Below are 24,630 nucleotides of genomic sequence, written 5' to 3'. Positions count from 1 at the left end.
TAGAAGTTTTAATTGCTTAAAATCTACTTAGTGCAAATCCCAACATGTTGAGTTGCTGAAAATGTTTTACAGGGCCACCTTGTCATGAAATTGCCTAGAATAAAATGCTGCACACAGTTTTTCCCAACTATACTCACTTTTTAAGAGTGACAGGCAGTTTTCAGCCCACACATGAACATTTTTAAAAGTACTCAAGTGGTGACATAAAGTCCCCATTCTTGTCAATGACAGGCAGCACAAGAGGAGTGCTGCTTTTTATCTGCAGGTTGAAATACAAACAGAAAGATACTATATATGCCATTAATCTAAGTGTTGAACTCCCTACATGAATTACCTTCTCTGACAACCCTGCACCTTAAAGGGGTTGTTCACCTTACAACACTTTTTTCCGTTCAGTTGGTTTCAGATAGTTCACCAGAAATAAAGGCTTTTTCCAATTACTTTCTGTTTTCTATGTGTGACTGTTTTTCTATTATTGAAGTGTAAAGTTTCCTTTTTCACCTTCTAAAGCAGATCTGGGAGGGGAGGTCGTCGACCCTGTGAACTGTTCGAAATTGATACATTTAGTCGATACATTTCTTATCTTTGTCCCTGCTGAGCAGAATCCCTGAATTTCTTTACAGGCAGCTGTTAGAATTGATACAATAGTAGCTAATACTCCAGAATTGCTGCAGCAAAAAGTTGAAAAATTGTAACCGTTTAGAGTCTGTATCTGTATTACTGAGCTGTCAGATTGAAACATCAGAGACAGGGACATTACAAGTTAAACTTAGATTTTGAAAAAAACTGTAAAAAATGGAAAGTAATTGAAAAAAGTCTTTATTTCTGGGGAACAATCTGTAATAATTGAACTGAAAAAAGTGTTTAGAATGTGAACCCTTTAAGACACAAAAGAAATGGAAACAGTAGTATGGTATAGTACCATACAGCCAATCACTGTAACACCTCTCGTGTGCTTATATAGTCGGGCTCCATTTGCTGAACCTTTTACTTAATTCTGCACCTTGTTTTTGACTCCCTTAAAAAGGCAATTACATCAAGCCCATGTTGGACAATTTTGTACCTTGTTTGACCCTGGCCTAAAGTTCTGTTTTGAAGTCTGCAAAGATTTTATATTAATTTTAGGATTGGAATGTTACTAGGCCTCTCGAGTGTAGTATTTAATTTTATTGTTCTGATTAAAGATGGATGTTCTCTCCAACAGCTTGCTAATTGCAAAACTTGCATCCGTATGAATGTATGTTTGCTGTATATTCAGAACTTCATAATACTTCCCCCCCTACATTTCCTAACATAATAGTGCCTAGAAAAAGGAGTGACATTTCTTGGTATCTTGTTTATGAGAAGATTAACTGTGCAACAATATTATTTTGTGTTCTCAATTTTAATGCTGTCATGCTTTATATTTAATGAAGGCAAGCTAACTGCAAGTAATTAATCTAAAATACTTTACAGCTGTTATAATCTATTCTTCTATTGGACGACCATAAATAGGAATTATTACTAGGAATTATTACCTGAATGGAGTTGCAGTAAACTGTGTTTCTTCAGGATTAGATTAATATGTTTAGTGAAAAATACATGGGACCTGTTATCAAGAGTACGTGGGATCTGGTGTTTTCTGGATAACTGATCTTTCTGTAATTTGGATCTTCATACCATAAGCCTACTAGAAAATCATTTAAACATTAAATGAAGCCAATAGTCTGGGTTTGCTTCCAATAAGGATTAATTATATCTTAGTTTGGCTCAAGTACAAGCTACTGTTTTATTATTTCAGAGAAAAAGGAAATCATTTCAAAAACTTGGATTATTTGGATAAAGTGGAGTCTATAGCAGACGTCCATGCTGTACTTTTGATCTTCTGGATAAAGAGTTTCCAGATAATGAATCCCATACCTGTACATAGGTTTGCTATATAACAGATACATATGGATTGAATATTAAAGGTCAAGGAAGGGTAAGGAGCATCAGTAGTTGGCAATCTGAATAAAAAATCTAAAACTTACTCCACTTCCCTATGGTACTGTGATAGCCCACCTTAAGTAAAGATGGCAGGCGCAAGCTATTACAAACGGTGCTGACGGCAAGTAGAAACAAATGGGCTGATGTTAACGACTACAAAAAGGTTAGGAGAGAAGCAATAGTACAATACTCAGCCCATTATACTGATGTGTAACTTACTGTATATGCAGAATAAGTTACTAACTAAACTTTCCATATTACTTTTAAGACTAGCTGGTGTCATCGCTGTAGCTCGATGTAAATTTGCTTGATTCAAAAGGGTCATGACTGTTGAATGCATTTTGTGTATGTATGTATATATATATATATATGTGTATATATATATATATATATATATATATATATATATATATATATATATATATATATATATATATATATATATATACATATATATATATATACATATATATATATATAGCACTCACAGGGTTTATGTTGCAAAAAACAAAAAAGGTTTATTTAGCCTCAATGTTTTGATCCCCCACGGGGATCTTCGTCAGGAGTCTGTATGCTGCTCCTGACGAAGATCCCTGCGGGGGATCAAAATGTTGAGGCTAAATAAACCTTTTTTGTTTTTTGCAACATAAACCCTGTGAGTGCCTCAAGCTTTCTTTCTATTGCAAATAATCAGTGCTGGCACCCAGGTAGTATCTGAGTCTATGGAGTGCACCATTGCTTCTTAAAATAAAGAAATTGTTTAATGAAGGTTAAAAGACTAATGTTTCGGCCCACCCCAAGGCCTTTCTTAAAATACCAACATAGCTGTAAATGTGCCTTAAATCTATGAACTGGCGGGAAAAAACAGCAGCAGTGACGATGACGTAAATCCATCGTCAAAACTAAGCGACTGCCATTTACATAAATCACATTAAAGGAAAACTATACCCCCCAAACAATGTAGGTCTCTATAAAAAGATATTGCATAAAACAGCTTATATGTAAAATCCTGTTTCATGTAAATAAACCATTTTCATAATAATATACTTTTCTAGTAGTATGTGCCATTGGGTAATCATAAAAAGAAAATTGCCATTTTAAAAAAATAAGGGCCGCCCCCTGGGATCGTAGGATTCACTGTACTCGCAAACATAACAAACCATGTTAGGTCACATGAGCCAATTAACAGACAGAGTTGTGTCTTTTGCTTCCACACTTCTTCCTGTTACAGTTAGAGTTGTAGTATTTCTGGTCAGGTGATCTCTGAGACCGCACACAGACCATCACGAAATGGTGGCTCAAGGCAAGAGATTTAAAAGGGCAATATTTACTTATATATTTCAGTTTGGTAAGATTCTTTAATATGCCACTTAATATGATATGAACTATCTGTTGCTTAAGTGTTCATTTTGGGGTATAGTTTTCCTTTAAGTACTTAGATCATATCCTCTATGTCATTAAAATGTAAACGTCAGTTAGTATGCACAAATATCACATTAAGCAATACATCATAATTCTACACATACTATCGACCAAAAAGTTAAAAACAAAGTATTATGTTACACAATGTTGTCACTTAACATCCTGTGTGTTCTTCTTATCTAATCACTCACAGAGACTTTCTATGTTTCAAGTGTTACTAATGTATCTTTCTTTGAGTATAAAGATGTAAGCCTCCCTTCCATTATCCTCGCTACTATCAATTACAGTCTTCCCAACTCTGCCCACTACACTACCCCAAATGAGGTAGTCACTGCACTCATGATGTATCCCTGCATTCTCGTATGTGGGTACTCTAATCTGTATAATCCAGTTAAATATTACAATAACCCATATATATATGTAAATACTTAGCTATTTCTTTAATCAGTAACCCCCATTTTTTTATACGGTCAGAACTTCCCACTATTTTATCAAAAGGTCATTACAATTTATCACATTGGCCCATGCCGGTGTAAGGCCTCCTCCAGTGACTACGGTGTAATGATCCAATCCTGTGTGTTAACTCCTTACTTCCAGCGAATGTTAACCCTTTAGTGCCTGGAATCCTATATAAAAGTATCAATGTGTTAACATTAACTGTACTTTTGTACATAAGATAAAGTGTTAATAAGTAAAGAAAACAAAAGATAAAGGCAAAATAAAAAAACAAAAGGAAAAAACATATGTGTTACCCACACCCATATATATATATATATATATATATATATATATATATATATATATATATATATATATATATATATATATATATATATATATATATATATATATATATATATATATACATACACACACACACAAATATAAGAGGTCCTCTGCACTCAACCCATTGCCAATATATTTAGGACATTGAGATATTTTGTTCCTTAAGCTACTAAAAAATGGCTTACTCTTTAGTAGCTTAACACACAAAGTGCTTCAGTCTCTAAGGGTAAGGTATTTTTTGTCGCTTAAATGAACAGCAACACCAAAAAATTAAAGTGTTTTAAAGTATTAAAAATATCATGTAGTGTTGTCCTGCACTGGTAAAACTACCTGTTGGCCTTCAGTTGGACAGGCTTGATATAGCCCTTCCCCTAAAATAAAGCAAGAAGAAAAATGAATAGTACTTAAAACATGAATTATTTGACCATATATAGTATGCTGTCTTATATAGGAACCTGTATTTTCTGTTATTAGCAACTATCTGGACCAAATAGCAGAAGAGGTTAATGATAAACTGCAGGCAGCTGGCCAAGTGACTATATCAGAACTCTGCAAAACATATGACCTTCCCGGAGACTTCCTGAAAGAGGTGATAAAAGATTCATCCAGCAGCATATTTTATGAATGCTATTCCTATTATTTTATTTAAAACTGCATTATGGCATCAAATCAATTACATTTCATATCTGACATTTAGTAGAAATGCAATGTTTCTGGTAAATATAAACGTTGCTCTTGCAATATGGGTAGGCCTTAAAAATATGGAAATGAATGTGATAGTTTATCTTTTGAGTGTAATGAAAATATATACATTTATGAATTTAAAATTGCTTACAACTAGCAGATTTTTTTCTTTTTCAATTTTAATTATATTTATTTATTCTTTTTACTATTAATCATTATTAAATGTAATTGATTGCCATGATATTTATTTTACTCATATACCTTTTATATTTCATTTAGATTAGGACAAAATATTAACGGGAAAGATACACTATTGGAAAGCTTTGTTTTCCCATTTTCTCTCTCATTTCGATTGCCTTCAAAAACTCTAACCTATGCTTTATGTTTAGTTTAAAGCTGTTACATTTTTCTGTAACCAGATGACTGGATTTTTCCTAAGATGTTTTTCCTCTGTCATGTTGTGATTCAAAAATTACAATATATATTAGAAAAGACCCCAAAACAGTGATGCAGTAGCCAAAATAATTATAAAAAGTAAAAAAATCTTATAGTAGGAGATGTATAGCCTAACGCATTTTGTGCCAAATGGACATTTATTCGTAGGCTAGTAGCCTATGAAGTGCCAATTTGGCACGAAACGCATTAGGTTACACAAGTCCTAATAAAATATTTTTTACTTTTTATAATTATTTTGGCAACTGCATCACTGCTTTTGGGTCTTTTCTAATATATATTGTAATTTCCAAATTTGGTGGCCCTTGGACTGGGGGTCTTTTGAAGAGACCACAATGTGATTTTTGATATCTAACTCCATATCAGGAGCAGAGCTACACACCACCTCTTTTTCATGTTGTGATTCATGTCATGGTATAAGTGGCACTTCTTTTCTGGACTTTATCACTACAGATCGCAACACCGCAAAAGAGAAACTGCACAATGATCTATCATATAAGAAATGATTCAGCCATAATGAGCTCTGTATTTTTTTATTCAGTTTTTGAACTTGCGACTTGGCAGGATAATTCAAGGAAAGATCGATGAAAGTAACAGAGGTGTATTCTATACAGAGGCCTTTGTAGCACAACATCGGGCGCGAATAAGGGGTCTGTTTACAGCAATCACAAGGTAAGAGTTCCTTTTTAATACAACCGGTAGAAATGAGAATTGTTTCTTAACATCAATAATACATTATGGGACAGGTAGTTTTGTATAGTTTAAGTAAAGCCCTCCTGGTCTGTCAAGCATACAAGTGCATCTTGGAGTTATTTCAAGTTTTACAGCATGTTATAAGAAAACGATGGGAGGTTTCCTTTTGATGAAATGTGGCTTTTATAATTCAGTTGAACTGGCCCTCCCCTGAATGACATAATGCAACACCACTTGATATGCTAAACCATTCCTCTTCTGATTTCTTGTGATGGGATTATAAAAACAATAATATCCCTAAAGGTGGCCATAGACATAACAATAACGATCTTTCTTGGAAAAGATCTTTCCAAGAAAGATCGTTCATTTCAATACACACGTGTAGAGCCGGATCGTCAGATATACAAGTAGATAAACAGGTAGAAACAATAGAATTCTACCTTTATCTGACGATTCAGCACTAAAAATGGCCGATGTTTGGGTGCCTTCAAAGGTAGTTCAGTCATTGAAATTTAATGATATATACCAAAAATAGAGGGAGAAGGCGCACACCCTTTAAATCGAATTACAGGGTGCTAATCCATAGGTGACTCCCCATAAGGGTCTCCATAATGAAATACAATTACTGCAGATAATGGATAGCACACCCGATTTGAAAAGCAAAATTAATTTATTGCAAAAAAGAAGAAAAAAATAAGCAAAGAAAATACACAAGACAATCAAAATCAAAAATGAGCCCTGGGGCGTTTGAAAAAAACATATTTTCCGATGAAAGGATCCCTTTAAGCACAGGTTATAACTGATGACATCGCTAAACACTGTATCTAAGGATATATTTTGGAGTTTATTAATGAATCTTGTTTGTGTGTGTTTTAGAGACAGATAGAAAACTCAAACCATTGTTTTCATTTAAGTTTTAGATGCTAATATTTTTCACCTGAACCAAAATAAATAAGACTGAGGGCAGATTTAATTTTATTTGTAAGTAGGGTTTGGACAAATCATTGTAAGTAAATCCAAAAGAAATCTTAATCTAGTTTATCACTTTTTAATCCAAAAGCGGCTTTTTAAGATAGGATGAAAAACTTGCAAGTTTAGGTCATGAGCTTTTTGTTTTTGCAAAAAACTGATGTGGAAAAAAACTGTAAATAATATATTACTGTATTGATTATTTATTTATTTATTTTTTTATTTTTTTAGACCAACACCTGTAAGCAATATGATTTCCACATATGGTTTTCAGGAACATCTGCTATATTGTAAGTATATCGGTCGCATGGACTGTGGGTTTTGTTATATGTTCTTCAACAATGCAGTGTTGTTCCAATATTGTGTTTACAAAAATACACAAGGGCAGATTTATTAAAATTCTAATTTGGAAAAATTGAAAATCTTGAATGTGCACTTAATTATGAAAATGCTTGATTGCTTAACTATGTGGAAATACAACTTGCATTTAATGAATTAATAGTCGACCCTTGATTATCAACAGATTTCGAATGAAAACTTGCATTGAAAAAACATAAAATTTAAAAATACAACTCCCAGCTTTTACATGGCAATTTATTAGGCAACGAGTTTTTGAGCTTGATAAATGATCAAAATCTGAGCTTCTGAAACTTGAATTCACAATATATCTTGCAGAAAACTCACATCACAGTAGAAGCTCAAATACAGTGTTGATAAATCTGTAAAGTAAAAATTAAAAAGATAAATCCATTGTAAAAATCAAAACTGAAAATAACAATAAAAATCCTTGGTGAAAGATTAGACCGAATACAGAATACCGAACCGAATCCCAATTTGCATATGCAAATTAGGGGCAGAAAAGGAAAAAGTGGAAAAAAAAATCTTCTTTTGTGACGAAAAGTCATGTGATTTCCCCACCCACCCCTAATTTACATATGCAAATTCGGATTTGGTTCGGCCAGGCACAAGGATTCGGCCAAATCCTGCTGAAAAAGACCAAATACCGAACCGAATCCTCCTGGATTTGGTGCATCCCTAAATATGTTGCAGGAATAAAAGCTTATGTGAGAATATGCATTTGCCTTTAGACTCCTTCAAAAGGCTCCATTATTGCATTGTGGGACTTGTAGTTCCTTAACAGCTGGAGAGCCAAGGTTCCTGATCCCTGCTTTATAATAAGCAGCTGTGTGGATTTACCTAAACTGTAATCGATTAGCAGAGATGCAATGTGCCAAGAAAACGTCATATTATTGAACTCTGTTGGATCTTTTGGAAATACACTTCGCTTAAAAACAACAACGCGTATTTTCAATCTGGCGGCCAAACTTTCTCAAGATGGGTTGCGCATATACATATTAGCGTTGTATGCTGTTGATGTAATTACATTGTGTATTGATGATCAGACCGGCTACATTTTGCAGAATTGTGGGGAATGGGAAAAAACAGAATGCATGTTGGGAAAAGAAAACTACTGGCTGAAAAACGCTTATTATCATGCACTGTGGTTTCATTGGCTTATTTACGCCTACCGAACGTTTTAAAAAAAAACGCACCGTAAAAATGCCCTGTGTGACCATGCCCTAAAGGTTTGTGTAAACAGAGCCCACTGCTTGATCTTGTACATGGAGAGGCAGGGGGGAGCTGCCCTGAATAATGGCACGAGACTTGAGAGAGATCTGCAGCCTTAGCCCTATACTAAAGTCTTTGAGTCGCCTCACACTGCTGGTCCATCACTTTATAGACTCGCGCCTGCCCCGTCCTGCCCCTGTTGTGATGTCACCGCGGGGCGGGTAGAGCTTGGGTCTATAAATAGAGGGGACGGAATGGGTTCTGGTTGGGAGGGTGTGGGGCAGGGGCGGGTGTACATCACTAATGGTAATTTCTAAATTATATCACTTTTTTTCTGTGAACAAAATTGAGCTGTAGCAGATTTCACCTTTGCACTTGTGTCACAGATACTAAAATGTTCAAAGTTATTTTAGATGAGATGCTGGCAGATGCCCTGGGTGAATCCTACATACGGTTTTACATTATTTGGCACACAATAGGTTGTATTTGAGAGAGCCTTTGGGGCATTACAACTCCCTATGTGTGGGAAGCTTCACAAAGCACAACTAGAATACTTCTTTTTCAAATATTACTTTTTTTTTCTTTTTTTTAAACATATGTCACTTTCATTCTTTGTCGCAGCTCTGTTGGAGGAGCTTGTTAACTGTGGACGTTTAAAGGGCACAGTGGTTGGTGGGAGACAGGATAAAGCCGTGTTCATTCCTGACATCTATGCCAGAACACAGAGCAACTGGATAGACGCTTTTTTCAAGCAAAACAGTTACCTAGGTAACACTTCTCTCCACTTTCTCAAGACAAGAGGTTCTTTGTGAATTCTGTTTTCAACTGCAGTAAGGTGATTTAGAGAATGCTGCACAATATGCAGATACTTCGCTTTATTTTTCCTACTAATAGTTGTACTATTTATATGATTCTACAGTTAGAGAGTTTTTGTCTCTAAAGCTCACAAACAGAAAACAGAGATATTAAATCATGGCAGAGAAATTAAAAAAGTTAATGACCGCAATCTTTTTAGGTTGGAGGTTAATATTCATGCGCATAACAATATTATAATAGTTAAATGTATTTGTGAGTGTTGGAATTCCTTTGCAAAATAGCAAGAAAACTTCAAATGCCAATTTAATATAGCCACCTTGTGTGGACTAGAATACTACAGAGATTATGAAATTATTCCATACTCTTCATGATGTTTTCCAAAACCACCCATTTCAGTCATTTTAAAGCTATTAATTCAGTATATACTGAATACTTAGACTTATCCTTTCTTTAATATGCTTGTGAGGGCACTCCTTCAGTAACATAGCTGGTTGTGCCCTTTTTTTATCATTATAATAAGATTTTAAAACACAATATTTTTATTTTAATGATGGTTCATCCTTCTTAGTTTTCTATTATGTTCCATAGGAAGGGCATTAAAAGTGGCTATTCCATCAATCAAGCAAAATAATGGATTTGCATTGTCACTTGGCATCCTCTGTCTGAAAGTTTTCACTTTTCTTTCCTTGACTTTGCCATTTTAGGCTTAAACCTGTAATAGTAAATGTTGGATAAATTTATCTGGAATGGTTACTTGCCAGCATACTGTAGTCTGAATGTTATGCCTTGCTTGCATTGGATTGAATAATCTGTTCCTGTTACCCCAGTATCGGCAATATGCAGAAATACACTCGTTGAAATAAAATTAAAGGACATGTAAACCCAATTTCACTGGGGGTAGCAAAATGTAAGACACCCCCTCCCCACCCCCCAGGAAATTAATTTTTTTCCGAAGCCAGTGCTCCTTTTGGTAGAAAAATCACAGTGGAAAAATCTGAGCACTTTAGCGCATTGCTTACCTATTTCCAGCATCCCTTGCATTGATTGCTATTCGTGCATGGGCAGTAGAGTAAAATACTTTTTTATTTCCTCCTTAATTTCTTAATTTCTTTCAGTGCCTGTATTTCCACAGTACAGATTTGTAAATTAATGTATGTTTTCTTATATGTTTTCAACAATTTATTAACTAGTTTATTAATTATTTGTCTCTTTGTGTCAGAATTTGATTCACTGTCCAGACTTGGGATTCCAGACCCTGTTGGATACATCAGAAAGAGATACAAGTCCACCTACATGTTGTATTTGAAGTCGGCATGTATTGGCCAAGGCATAGTAGATCACGTGGAAGCTTCTGTAGAGGAGGCAATAAGCTCAGGCTCATGGCTGGATATAATGGTATATTTTTATTCAAATCATGTAGTAGACACTTGTCTGGTAGTTTAAAATGAAAAATAAATACATTTCCCATACCTACATATACTACACTTAAGGGCACATTTACTAAGGGTCAAATATCGAGGGTTAATTAACCCTCGATATTCGACCCTCTAAGTAAAATCCTTCGACTTCGAATATAGAAGTCGAAGGATTTATGGCAAATACTTAGATCGAACGATCGAAGGAAAAAATGTTTGATTAAATCCTTCGAATCGAACGATTCAAAGGATTTCAATCCATCGATTGAAGGATTTTCCTTCAATCAAAAAAAGCTTAGAAACCTTATGGGGAAGGTCCCCATAGGCTAACATTGATGCTTGATAGGTTTAAAGTGGCGAAGTAGCTAGTCAAAGTTTTTTTTAAAGAGACAGTACTTAGACTATCGAATGGTCAAATAGTCGAACGATTTTTAGTTCAATTCAAAATTCGTAGTCGAAGGTCGAAGTAGCCTATTCGATGGTCGAAGTACCCAAAAAAAAACTTTGAAATTCGAAGTTTTTTTCATTCGAATCCTTCACTCGAGCTTAGTAAATTTGCCCCATGGTGTGTTTAAAACTATTTTGCTTAAATGTGGCACTGACAGGTTGCCAAAACAGTCAGGTGTAGGAACTTCAGGTAACAATTACTTATAAAAGCAGACCTATCAGAAAAAATTATCAACATGACTTATAGGTAACTCTTAATGTACTTTAATATTTTGAAGACTGTGTCTAGCACAAAGCTGACACATTTCTGTGTGGATTTAACCACTTACACTTCTCTAGTTAATATTATACATTGCATTTGTATATAGTATACATAATGAACATGGGGTAATTTACAATACTTTTGGAAGGGTGCAAAGTGTAAAAAAAGAGATGCAATCTGCCATGTTTTTGGGAGGCATGAGTTCTAAATTATGTGCCTCTTGAACCTATTTGCTCTAGAACTTATTTTTCAATTCTAAATAAGACAAACTAGATATTTTTGTTATTGTATGTGGTTACGGTATGTAATCTCCTATAGGAGATGTATTGGTTGTGCAACCTTCTTTAGTATGTAATTCAATATATTTTGCAAGCAAATACTATTGTTATAACAGATTTTTATTATACCAGATGTTAGCCATTTTCATTTGAATCTCAGTTTAGTAATTTCCTCATATCCTTCTCATGAATCTCATTCTAGCCGTTGCTACCAAGTTGCTTTTCTATAGAAGATGCTGGAATTCTGCTTCAGGAAGTGATCAGAACACTGAACAATTCTTCTGCCCGAGTGTTTGGAGACACTATTGTTGTCAGTGAAAAATTTATAAGTGAATGCGCTAATGTGTTTAACAATCTTATGCACCACAAAGCTGAAAAGGTAAGCTTTAAAATGTTATATTTAGATGAACAATTAAATACTTTTTTTGCAAGGAAGGGACTCTCCACCCACAAAACTTTGCTTTCGCATAATAAAATGAAATGTAATTGTGTGCAACTCTCCAGTATAAATTCATTTTAAGAATTTGGTGAATTTATAGGTATTTTTGATGCTAATTGAACTAGGGATGGACTGAATCCAGGATTTGGCTTGGTATTTGGCCAAGATTTGGCCTTTTCAGCAGGATTCCGCCGAATTCAAGTGCCTGGCCAAACCAAATCCAAAAAGTCTTGTGACTTTTTTTTTTCAACCACGCGTGGGTGTTCAGTTCTCTTTTCTCCTCTTTTCCCTAAATTACAAATACAAATTAGGGGTTGGATTAGATTTGGTATTCCGCAGAATCTTTCACAAAGGTTTCGGCCAAATCCTAAAATAGTGGATTGGGTGCATCCCTAAATGGAACACATGCACACAGTTGGGCAAAAGCAGCCAAACTGCCCTGCACACTTTTGTGTTTTCTGGTCAAAATCCACTGACACTACTTCTTTCAGTGCTTTTATAGGGCAGTTTGGAGCAGGTTGGCTTCCCCCCCCCCCCGCCAACTGTTTGCACATGTGCCAAAAAGTAACATCATGTAAGTGTTTTAAAGTAATAAAAATATAATGTAATGTTGCCCTGCACTGGTAAAACTGGTGTGTTTGCTTCAGAAACACTACTATTGTTTATATAAATAAGCTGCTGTGTAGCAATGGGGGCAGCCATTCAAAGGAGAATAGGCTCAGGTTACACAGCAGATAGCAAATAAGCTCTGTAGAACATAATGGTGTTATCTGTTATCCACTATTTATCCTGTGCCATATAGCCTTTTTTCAATTTCCACAATTACTACACAGCAGCTTGTTTATATGAACTATAGTAGTGTTTCTGATGCAAACACAGCATTCTTTATCAGTGCAGGGCAAGATTACACAATATTTTCATCATTTTAAAACAGGACCCTACCAATGAACCCCCTTGCATGCTATGAACATGTCCATATGTTGATGTGTAGCTCAGGGACATCTACATGACCTAATTGAAATCTGAACAAAACATCAAAATTTACCAGAAGAACTTCATGGGTTCCAGTGTAGTGAATTTAATTAGGCACAAAATGAACCAATGTTGTGTACCACATCTCTCTAAATTAATTCACTGGAATCCTTTTTTCTCCTGATGAATTTTGCTGCTGTATTGGCTAATTCTACAGGTGTGACAGATTTGATCACCAGGAGGCGAGATCTTCTACAATCTTGGCAGTTTAAATATTTGGTATGACAAATCTTTGAAATCTGATCAAGCCTTTTCAGATATTTGTTCAGAAAAACTGATCGTTTTGGTTCTGTACACTGATGAACTACCAGTGAAACCTGCCATAACTGCCGAGTCTGAATATTTCATTTTTCTCTGTACCTGCACAAAATAATTGGCAGACAAGTATGTTAACATTGTATTTATGTTTGGTTCAAAAGTATAACAGTTATAAAAAGAATGACAATTGCACTTAAAGGTTGATCTGGATTTCAATTAGGGATGCACCGAATCCCAAATAGTGGATTTGGTGCATCCCTAATTTGAATACAGTATAAATGGCCAAGAACTTTCTGACACAGGCACTGTACTTTAGCAACAACTAAGCTGCATGAAAGCTCCTCCATTAAGTTCATCCTACAAATAATTGCATTTCTGTTATTCTTGTGAGACACAGTAGTTTTGATTTAAATGGAATGGTAGTTATGCTGGGGTACAGTACTAATGTTGCAACAGATATATACAGGCCTCCTAAATGTTATTGTAACTAAGACTCCTTTTCAGAGATATGTTGCTTTGCATGAAAATAGCAGCCACTGAAACATTTGTGAATGTTGTAGCACTGAGACCCAGAAAAAAACGGAAAAACGTATTCGGCTGTAACTGCAGTCTGGGTTATTGAGCACTGTGTGTTAATAAATTATAATATATATATGTATTGTAGGAAATGAAGAGCAGCCCTGTTTTCCTGGTGACAGAAGAGGATCTTAAGCAAGCAGCCATATTAGAAAATGAAGGCTTAAACAAGAAGGATAAAAGGGAAGAAAGAAGAAAGAAAGCAACAGGTCAGCATCTTTAAAGTCTATTGATATGTAGCAAAATGTATTACTTTATTCATCAGTATAGTTTGTATTTTTCATCTGAAAGTGTCTATAATTACAGTTGGACTGCACTGACCTATCTATACACATTTGGGGCAGATTTATAAAAATGTGATTAGAGCTCGCCACATGAAAACTCATTCATATTATAAGTTTAGTATTTATCAAATGGTGAACTCTAACTTTCACCCATTGATAAATATGTTTATAAAAACCCATAGGAATGAATAGAAAGTGGGTGAGTTTTTCTGCCCTTATGTGTTCATTTGTTTTCATTTGGCTATGGATTTTATGAATATATAATGTCTACGTTAACTCCTGAGTATGTTCCATCTGCTTCAAGTCTGTTATATTGTATCTGGTGTTAGAAAATAATAATTAGTATTTAGTTTGGAAAGTCTATTGGCATCAGCTAAATAGAAAGCTAAAGATAACCTAGCCATATGAACAACGTTTATTATGTTGTCTGGTAGTAACAAGGAATTCTGTCTACGGGAGGTGTGCATAAATTCAGCATGAGATTGCTTCCATCAACACTGCAATTAAAATAAGTGTCTCTGATATAGGATCATTTGCTTGCATCGAGCATTTATATTTAATGGCAATCTTAAAATAGACCCTTGTAACATTATATAATTTAATATAATTCTATGCTAAAGCATCTCATTCCATTCTCTGTACATTCTCCTACTTTGCTAAGTGAATCTAGCTGTGGGAAACCCCTGTCCAGTTTATAATCTTGGCCAGCATTATAGCTTGCAACTGTATTATCCAGTATAGTACGGTGCTTTACATAAGTATCATAGACTCCTCCACGGTTTGGTGTGTTATTGCTTTGTAGTAAAATGGATTATTTAGAATTTTTACCATTTGATTTACAGACCATATTCCTTTGAAGGTGGAAAATGTTAAAGTTGAAAAGTTAGTTAAAAACAGACGTGTTATTTGCATCAGTAATCACCCACCGAAATCTTGGCATTTTATCAATATAAAAGAGTGGACGGTTCAAAAATTACTGTAATATATCAGGATAGCTCTGAGCTTTTTAAAATGGATCCCCTATGTCTATATTGCAGTCAGTGCTCCCTCCTATTTTCACATCCTAAAAGATCAAAGAAAAGCTCAAAGATAGGGTTCCTGGGGGGATTTTCAGTGGGGTGTAAATAAAATAAAATGGTGTTTCTTCTTGTAGTGTTACACTTTTTATTCACTCAGGCCTCAAATAAAAATGGAATTTATTCTAGTTGAATTAATATTCAAAATCTCAAAATAATGGTGTAGTCGTTTAAATTAAATTTAAACTAAATTCATCACCATTACTATTTACCAACATTCAGATTTCTTTTTTTTCCACAAATTGGTGTTTTTTTTTTGTTTTTTTTTAATTTCTCTTAAAATTCTAAATTTATTAAGTGTACAAACCATGAAAAACTCTAATACAAAACTTCAGCCGAGGTTCCATAGAAGTCCGTGGGAGCTGCGCTGATGCTATTGGACCTTTTTTAACCATTCAGACATTTAAAGGTTTTCTCTTTTTTTTTTCACTAGTAATTGTCCAAAAAACTTGACCTTTTAGAGGTATTTTTATTTTTTAGCACATTGTTCAGCATTTTTTTCCATTCATACTTTTTATATTTGGGTCTTTAAATAATCATGGCAAGTGTGGTTTTAGAGAAATATGGGTTTATGTATATAAGGCACTAAGTTTGCCCAGGAGCAGTAACTAATAGCAACCAATCAGGGGGATACATTTTATTATTTATAAAGAGTGGATGTTATAGAATGCAGAAATATTCTGCATTCAACTAATTGTCCTGCTGAAAGATTAGCTATCTTCAGTTCCCCAGGCAGCCCCATTTTTGCCTGAGGGGACCTGAAGAAAAGACAATTTACAGGTAAAACATTCTAATCTTCCAACAGACAGACAGAAATAATCCCAAGCAGAAGGCCAAGCTTTATATGTGTATTTATCAATGGTTACAGTTCACCATCTGAATACTACGCTTCTAAAAATCTCATAGGAATCAATAGAAAATGGGTGAGTTCTTCTCACATTTTGATCAAATCTGCCTCTAAGTGGCTCAAGAACATTAAGCTGAATGTCCTTCAGTAGTCATATCACATTTATAGTTATCCAGACTGATCAATATCCAAAGCTGTGGCACATATTGGAACACAAGTGTCGCCCAACTCATCGTAATAACCACAAAAATTTTCCTGGTCGAATACATAGTAAGTTAGGTTGAAAAAAGACACACGTCCATCAGGTTCAACCTTTTGACTCTTTTTTTGCCTAACTGCTAATTGATCCAGAGGAAGGCAACAACCCCATTTGAAACCTCTCCAATTTGCCTCAGAAGGGGAAAAAATTCCTTCCTGACTCCAAGATGGCAATCAGACCAGTCCCTGGATCAACTTGTACTATAAGATATCTTCCATAGCCCTGTAATCCCTCATTTGCTAAAAAGCCATCCAACCCCTTCTTCTAACACTTTATATGTGTATGTGTTTATTTGCATATGGATGCCATTGTCGCCACCAGAGGGCAGTGGAAGCACTAGAGGAGGAGGAGGTAGTGGTAGTAATGCAAGAGAAATAAAAATAAAAAAGTCTAAGAAAAAATCAAGAAAGGATGAAGACGACGATGAATCACAGACCTCATGCTCAGGTATATATATAAAACCACAAAGACAAAACACAATATAAAACGTGAATAGACACCACCTTTGGCCAGCTTATATAGACATTTCTTTTGTTAATACAATGAGTTCTCTTTTATATTTTTTGTGAATTTTTACTAAGCACAAACTTAGCCACCACATTATTGTTTTTTTTATTAAATACATTCTTGAATAATAAAATCACACAATAACTGGATGTTGGATGACTGGTGAAACATCTTCAAGGGAAAAAAGACGGCAAATCCTGTTGACTTGATTTATTTCTACAGATATAACATGGCCTGGATGAATGAGAATCTTCACAAACATAATACAATTACACCTATATGTAGCAGCTAAGGGCACGCTCTTATAAACTAAGAAACAAAATTGATTTTATGATTTTTTGCCCACTTTAGGTAAACCAAAACAAAGAGAAATTGCATTTATGTCTCTTGAGGAAATTCAAGATGTTTTACAAAAACATGCGCCAGACTGCCCAGAGGAATTGGTCCTTGAACTCTCTGAAAATCTAATAAGGTACTTATTCAGCATGTCCCCCCAAATGCCATTTTCTATTTAATCGTCAATCCAAAGCCGTTACTGCAGCCTAAAATAATATCCTGCTATTGGGTAGAAGGGACATTGCTGAATGGAGCCAGTAGAGCTGTTGGTGCCCTCTGTTAAGGTTGGGCTGAGAATAACTTGGGCTTTTGCTTGGAATGAAAATGCGTGTACGTTTGCATTGCAGGAAGAAATGTCAGAGTTAAAGTGCAGGGTCTGACATAGAAAAATAATACCTATCATATTTTTCTGTAAATTAACATTTCAGCTTGCAAAATGTGAAATATTAAGGGTACAGCAAGTTGAAAAATATCAATTTAATTGCTCATACTCCTGTCCTATGCATGGAAAAATATTTCACCTGAAGCAGAAGTCATATTTCTTCCTCATTCTGCTATCCTTCCCACCATATGTAATGAACGGCACAAGCTTTGCTCATGTTCATGTTACTGGTTGCCCATATACTTTTAGTTTTTTAGGCAGGCTGTTGGAACTTTTGCCAATTGAGGCATTCACACTGTCCACCAGGGCATTTGGGATTTGGGAGGAGAACTGATACAGAGGTTGGTAAAGATGGCAGTATGGGTCATGGTGATACCAGTTATTGCAGTAAGTAGATGGTTACCTGTGAATAGGCCTGATGTTAGAGTTGTGTTTGTAAGGGTTAATAGTGGTTAGACATGGGAACGGTTTGCAAACCTGGCCTGTTCAGCCTACTACATACTCCATGAACTGATTACAGGTACAGTTAGGCCCATAAATCTTGACAGAGACAACTTTTATTCTAATTTTGGTTCTGAACATTACCGCAATGAATTTTAAATTAAACAACTCAGATGCAGTTGAACTGCAGACTTTCAGGTTTAATTTAGTGGGTTGAACAAAAAGATTACATAAAAATGTGAGGAACTAAAGCCTTTTTTTTTAACACAATCACTTCATATCAGGGGTTCAAAAGTAATTGGACAATTGACTCAAAGGCAATAAAATTAATATTTTCTATTTTTTATCTTTGGTGTTGCTGTACCCTTAATATTTCACATTTTGCAAGCAGAAATGTTAGGTTACAGAAAAAGGAAGAAAAGAAAAAAATACCTTAAGTCTACTAGAAAATCTTGGAAACATTTAAACCAATTGGCTTGTTCTTCTTCCAATAAGGATTAATTATATCTTAGTTTGGATCAAGTACAACATACTGTTTTACTATTACAGAGAAAAAGGAAATCATTTTTAAAAATAAGTATTAAAATGGAGTCTATGGGAGACAATCTTTCAGAGCTTTCTGGATATTGGCTTTCCAGATAACGGATCCCATACCTGTACCAATAGCAATCCCTAACTCACTTTGTTTATTCCCGCCATTTATTTCTCCCACCCTTAAACTTTCAGTGGTCGGTTTGCCATATTCTTTGTACCCTGACCTAATTATTGTTTTTTAATTTGATTTACATATAGTCTACTTTTAATTATATACCAAAAGTTACACTTTATTTGAGTTCAGTGGTGTTTACTCCACTGAGGTCCGGCACTTTTTATAGGGGTCATTTTCCTTTTTTTTTATTTCAATTTTTGAGACTGTGGCTCAGTTCAATTATCATTAAAGGAATTGTTCAGTATAAAAATAAAAACTGTGTTAATAGATAGGCTGTGCAAAATAACAAAATGTTTCTAATATAGTTAGTTAGCCAAAAATGTAATGTATAAAGGCTGGAGTGACTGGGTGTGTAACATAATAGCCAGAACACTACTTCCTGCTTTGCAGTTCTCTTGGTTTCCCCTGATTGGTTACCAGGCACTAATCAGTGACTTAAGAGGGGCCACATGGGTCATAACTGTTGCTTTGAATGTGACCTGCATGCTGAGGATCAATTGCAAACTCACTGAACATTCATGTCCCATGTGGCCCCCCTTAAAGTCACTGACTAACGGAGAGTTAGAGAGCTGAAAAGCAGGAAGTTCTGTTAGACATCCAGTCACTCCAGCCTTTATAGATTATATTTTTGGTTAACTAACTGTATTAGGAACATTTTTTATTTTGTACAGCTTATCTATTTACCTAGTTTTTATTTTTACACTGAACTGTTCTGTGAGCGACGTTCTTTTGCGTTCTCCTGTATGGTTTGGTTACTTGTGCCCAGGCTAATGTTGTACAGAGTTGAAACACCAAAACGAGCAAAAGCATTTGAAAAGATAATGTAATGGTATGTTTTATATGCAGGCCCCTTACCAAGAGCTACCAGGAGGTAGTACGGTCTGTTTTCTTGTCCTCAACCTCATCCACCTCAGGAGCCAGTAGAAAACAGACCATGAGAGACTTCCAGGAAGAAGTTACCAATCTGTACAACAACACTCGCTTGTTTGAAAAGGGAATCAAGTTTTTTTCAGGTGAATTAAATAAGGATTGTTACCTGAAACTGCTTAACCAATTCCTAGAGCACTAGATTAAACAATATTCTGTGTTTTACAGATGAAACTCAAAACAACCTCGCCAAGCACCTGCTCAAGACAATATGCACAGACGTTACTAATATTATTTTCAACTTTCTGGCGGCTGATTTCATGATGGCAGTGGAAGATTATACCACCATTACTAGTGAGGTATGACATTGTACTGATTTAATATTAATATGAGGAAATATTTAAAAAACTGCTAAGAATGGGATGGGTTGACATACTGAAAGTTAATTTAAAGGTGACCTGCCTCTTTAAATTATACAAGTGTATTGCTGACTGTGGAAATGAGGGGACGTAGAGTTTTTTCTTTTAGCTGGTTAAGAAATGAAATTGCCAACAAACGAATTATCAGCGTATCCCCAATCCTTGCAATAGTAGGCACTCCTTCCAAAGGTCACACCGTATAGACCTCAATTAACATCAAAAGAATAGTGAAAGGATGCCATAGACTGCAGAGCTCTGCTGCGTTAGTGCTTTATTGTACACACGACATGTTTCGAGTCACACTTGAGAAAGGGTCCGTGTGACTCGAAACATGTCGTGTGTACAATAAAGCACTAACGCAGCTCTGCAGTCTATGGCATCCTATCACTATTCTTTTGATAAGAAATTAAATTGGTAAAGGTGGTGGTTCTTTCAGCAAGAGGATTTTTTTCTGCAGGTTTATTCTAAGAATTGGATGTTTTAGTAATTATTGGTGAATGACTGCATTAAAAAAGCTCTGTTTTACTTGTTGAATTTTTTTTTTTTTTTAAATTTATATGTTTTTTTTTTAGGTTAGAAAAAAGATGTTGAGCAAACTCCAAGAGGAGGTTAAAGGCCCTTTGACTAAGCTTCATGGTTCTTTATCTGGAAAGGTAAGATGTACAGCTAATATAGAATGTATTCATTTTGTAAAGCACTCTGTTTAGTTCAGCTGAGAGTGAGTTATTCTGAGAAAGATCATGTTACTATAAATATACATGCGGTCATCAACATTTTAAACAGTTTTACGTGTGAAACATAGCACTGTAGCAAAATTATTAATGTAAGCAAATTCCATGCAGTTGATTAAAATAAAGATGGTAACTGCATTCCTTTTTGTTTTTTAATTAATAAAATAATTACGTTTCTCTATTTATTTATAAAATGTGGTTCTGTATACTTTATAGAGTATTGAAGAATTCTCGACATGTTTGGACGCAGCTGCAGATGCATGTGGAATCTTAGTGAAAAAAGGAGATAAGAAGAAAGAAAGGTATTGTTTTCTTTATAGAACTAGAATCTTGTCATAATTTTCACTGACATACAAATCTATTTGTTGAGAATTGAGCAGATGAATCTTAAATAAACAGTGGGTTATATGGACAAGAATGTATTGCCAGAGAATAGTATTCGAGTTTAGTCAATTCGATTCGAGTTTTCGAGTCGCTAACATTCGTCCGAGTTTTAGACGTTCTAATTTTTTCTTAAATAAGCTCCCATTCGAGGATATTCAAATTTAAAAACAAAACAAAATTCACATGAGTTCGGAATTTGGCCTTTGATGGGCCTCTTTATAATGTATATAATTATGCTGCTTGGGAGCAGTGTATCCCTATTTAGACTACTGTAGTACATGTTTAGTTACCATTATTTTCTCTTTCTTAGGTTTATTTCACAAAACTGATAGGAATGTCATGCTAGAGGTTTGAGCACAATGTGTTAAAGTACAAAAAAATATTGGAACATCATGCCACCTGTATTCTCAGTACAGTAAATAAAAAGTAAAAAGGCTTTTGTTGTCCTTTAAATTTATTTAATGTTTTTTTTTTTTGTTGTCCTTTTTTTTTTAGACAAATTATGTTTCAGCATCGACAGGCTCTTATCGAGCAGTTAAAAGTCACTGAAGATCCTGCTCTTGTGCTGCATCTGACATCCATCGTAATGTTTCAGCTCACAACCCATTGCATGCTCCATGCACCGGGAAGATGTGTCCCACAGATCATTACTTTTCTTTGCACAAAGATTCCTGAGGTATTGTTGTCCATACAAAAAACAATACACAATAAGGGTAAGGGCACACGGGTAAATTCTCTGAGATTAGTCGCCCCGACGACAAATCACCTCTTCTTCGGGGCGACAATCTCCCCGAACTGCCTTCCCCTACCTTCCGCCGGCCAGTGGGATGGCACTTGCAGCGCTTAGTTTTCTGAAGTCGCCTGAAGTTTCCTTGTGAGGCGACCTCAGAAAACTAGGCAACGCGACTGGCGACTTTTCATTATAGCTGGAGGGAAGGTAGGTGAAAGCAGTTTGGGGAGATTGTCGCCCCGAAGAAGAGGCGATTTGTCGCCGAATCTGCCTGTGTGCCCTTACCCTAACATAAATTGCTGCATCTGTAGTTTATACATAAATATATATCAATCAAAAATAGAAAGATGGTGCACTCAGGGACTCAATCAAATATCATGTGTTTACTAACAGTACCCAAAGATCTATTCTTTTTCCTGTTTAGTATTTTTTTTCCATATTGAAACTAATTGTTTCATTGTTGAAAATAATTACACGGTGTGATAGCATTGATTTTCATCAAGCATTAAGTATCCAAATTGCTGTTAGTGTTCAGCTTCTGTTGAGCTGCACTGAGTACTGACACCCATAGAAATTGAATGTTTGACTGCTTAAAGTAATAGTGACACTAAAAAACTACTTTTTAAAATATGAATGTACATTAAAAGTTATAACCTATATGTTGATTGTTTTTTGCTGAGAGGTTTGTTTTTGTAAGTAATTGTTAGTTGAAGTTCCTAAACCTGACTGTTTTGCCAACCTGACTGTCCCATCTCAGCCTGTGAGCTAAAGTTTCTAATGTTAATGGACTCCTGCTGAACAAATATGGCAGCCCCCTCATAGACAAACACGGGAGTATGATTGGTAGTGTAAAAGCATCCGACATATACTTTATGACAAAATTATAAGTAGCATGCAAAGCCAATATTATGATAGATGTAAAAAAAAATGTACAATTTCTGGTGTCAGTATCTCTTTAAAGCATTCAAGCCCATTCTGATAAATTGACGCATCTGTCTGCTTTGATAAATGTGTCGCTTTGTTAACAGTATTCTGAGGGTCAGAAAAGTGTTGTTAGCAACAGCAAGTTTAATCTTTAATAAACCTACCCCTCAGTTTACATAAATGGAAGGTCACGAGTTTGGATTTCATTTGTCTGGCAAAGTATGGCAATAAGGGGTGCTAAGCTAAGTATATGCTTTTTTGGTAATGAATACGAGTCCTTTCAGGTAAATCAAATCCTGTTTTAAAACAGGTTTAGGCTCTTGTATAGCCCAACTAGACTACAGAGGGATTTTCTTTTGTATTTAATATTTAAAAAGGAAAATGTATATTTGCACTAGAGAATAGTTTGGTGCTAAAGGGCACTATTAAATTTCAGTAAATTTGAAGGAAATAAACACACACACACTAATGGCTTATAACATGTACTACTTTACTAAAGATAATGGTTACTGACAACAAGCCTAAACAATACACACAATGCTAAGTCTACTATAGTGAATTAAAACAGTTAAACACTTAATACTTAGCTTTGTTTAGGAGATGACCTTTATAGAAGTTCCTTAAGAGCTGCAGCCCTTGCACAAAAGTAGAATCTCTTGGTCCCTGTTTCTAGCCACCATCCACGCAAGATTACTTGTCCAGGTATTTCAAAGTCTTCTATGAGATTCTCCCGTGCAAGCTCATTTCCTGAACCATCAAATTTCACAACCTAAAAAGGCTAACTCCACCTGTACATCAGGACCCACTTATGATCCTTCCCATATAACACAAGGGAAAGTTGTGCTCACCACTCATTTTTAAAACCATTGGGGGGGGAGGGGTGCAATGAGGCTGTGACCACAAAATACATATAGACAAATACAAGAAGTCCTCTGCACTCAACCCATTATCAATATATTTAAGACATTGAGACATTTTGTGCATACTGCTACTAAAAATGTCTTACCCTTCCATATCTTTCCCAAATACCCATACTCCTAGTACAAACTCCCCCACTCAGATAGTGGGAGAAAATTTCATAAAACAGGTTTAGGTGAAGTACAGTGCTGTATACTAAATGCCACCATGGTGGATTTGACGACACCTAGGCAGAGGTCTTTTGTTCTGTAAATAGCCTGGAGTCTGTTGGCCGCTGTTTACAGAAAGAGACAGACCTAGCCTAGTCACTTGTAAATGAATCTTGCAGGCTACGGTTTGCCCAATGTTTAATGTTTTGGGCCTTAACATATGCAAAAGCCTACCTTTGCAGTATTTATTTCATTCCAGAAAACATGGGGTTTTTTTGCGCTACAAAGAGGTTTTTGAATATTTGTCACTAGGTGATCAAAGAAGGGTATGCCTTGAGATCATAATAGATGTTTTATCTTTAGGAGTACAAAGTTTTTTTTTGCTGTGAAATTGGTGTCAGCAAATAGCCAAGACCTACAGTATTTTTCCGCGTCACGTCTTGGTCTCCATGCCTGTAGGTACAGTCCTGCAAAGATGAAAGATGCCAATTTGCACATGTGGGGTTTTCCTTGTTTGGTTGCATATGCTAAATAATATTGCCAGGACAGACCACAGCTTCTTTTAGATACCTGTGACTACTCTTTCATCATATCAGTCAATGT

The 24,630-nt window shown here is 35.4% G+C and overlaps 1 protein-coding gene across 1 annotated transcript in view; it reads left to right on the top strand.

Moving 5' to 3' along the window:
- ufl1.L (UFM1-specific ligase 1 L homeolog) overlaps window positions 1-24,630 on the top strand; it is a 33,600-nt gene that overhangs the window by 7,705 nt on the left and 1,265 nt on the right. Inside the window, exons 5-18 of the mRNA XM_018263377.2 lie at window positions 4,648-4,762; window positions 5,852-5,982; window positions 7,204-7,262; window positions 9,163-9,309; window positions 10,577-10,752; window positions 11,962-12,138; window positions 14,153-14,273; window positions 16,852-16,977; window positions 17,389-17,509; window positions 19,752-19,918; window positions 20,001-20,131; window positions 20,764-20,844; window positions 21,139-21,224; window positions 21,802-21,982. Coding sequence (XP_018118866.1) covers window positions 4,648-4,762; window positions 5,852-5,982; window positions 7,204-7,262; window positions 9,163-9,309; window positions 10,577-10,752; window positions 11,962-12,138; window positions 14,153-14,273; window positions 16,852-16,977; window positions 17,389-17,509; window positions 19,752-19,918; window positions 20,001-20,131; window positions 20,764-20,844; window positions 21,139-21,224; window positions 21,802-21,982 — 1,819 coding nt within the window. The remainder of the gene's footprint in view (window positions 1-4,647; window positions 4,763-5,851; window positions 5,983-7,203; window positions 7,263-9,162; window positions 9,310-10,576; window positions 10,753-11,961; window positions 12,139-14,152; window positions 14,274-16,851; window positions 16,978-17,388; window positions 17,510-19,751; window positions 19,919-20,000; window positions 20,132-20,763; window positions 20,845-21,138; window positions 21,225-21,801; window positions 21,983-24,630) is intronic.

The sequence above is a fragment of the Xenopus laevis genome, chromosome 5L (assembly GCF_017654675.1).
Source record: "Xenopus laevis strain J_2021 chromosome 5L, Xenopus_laevis_v10.1, whole genome shotgun sequence".
NCBI classification, from domain to species: domain Eukaryota; kingdom Metazoa; phylum Chordata; class Amphibia; order Anura; family Pipidae; genus Xenopus; species Xenopus laevis.
Note: the sequence above shows the minus strand (reverse complement) of the source record. Positions and strands in the feature narration are given on the sequence as shown.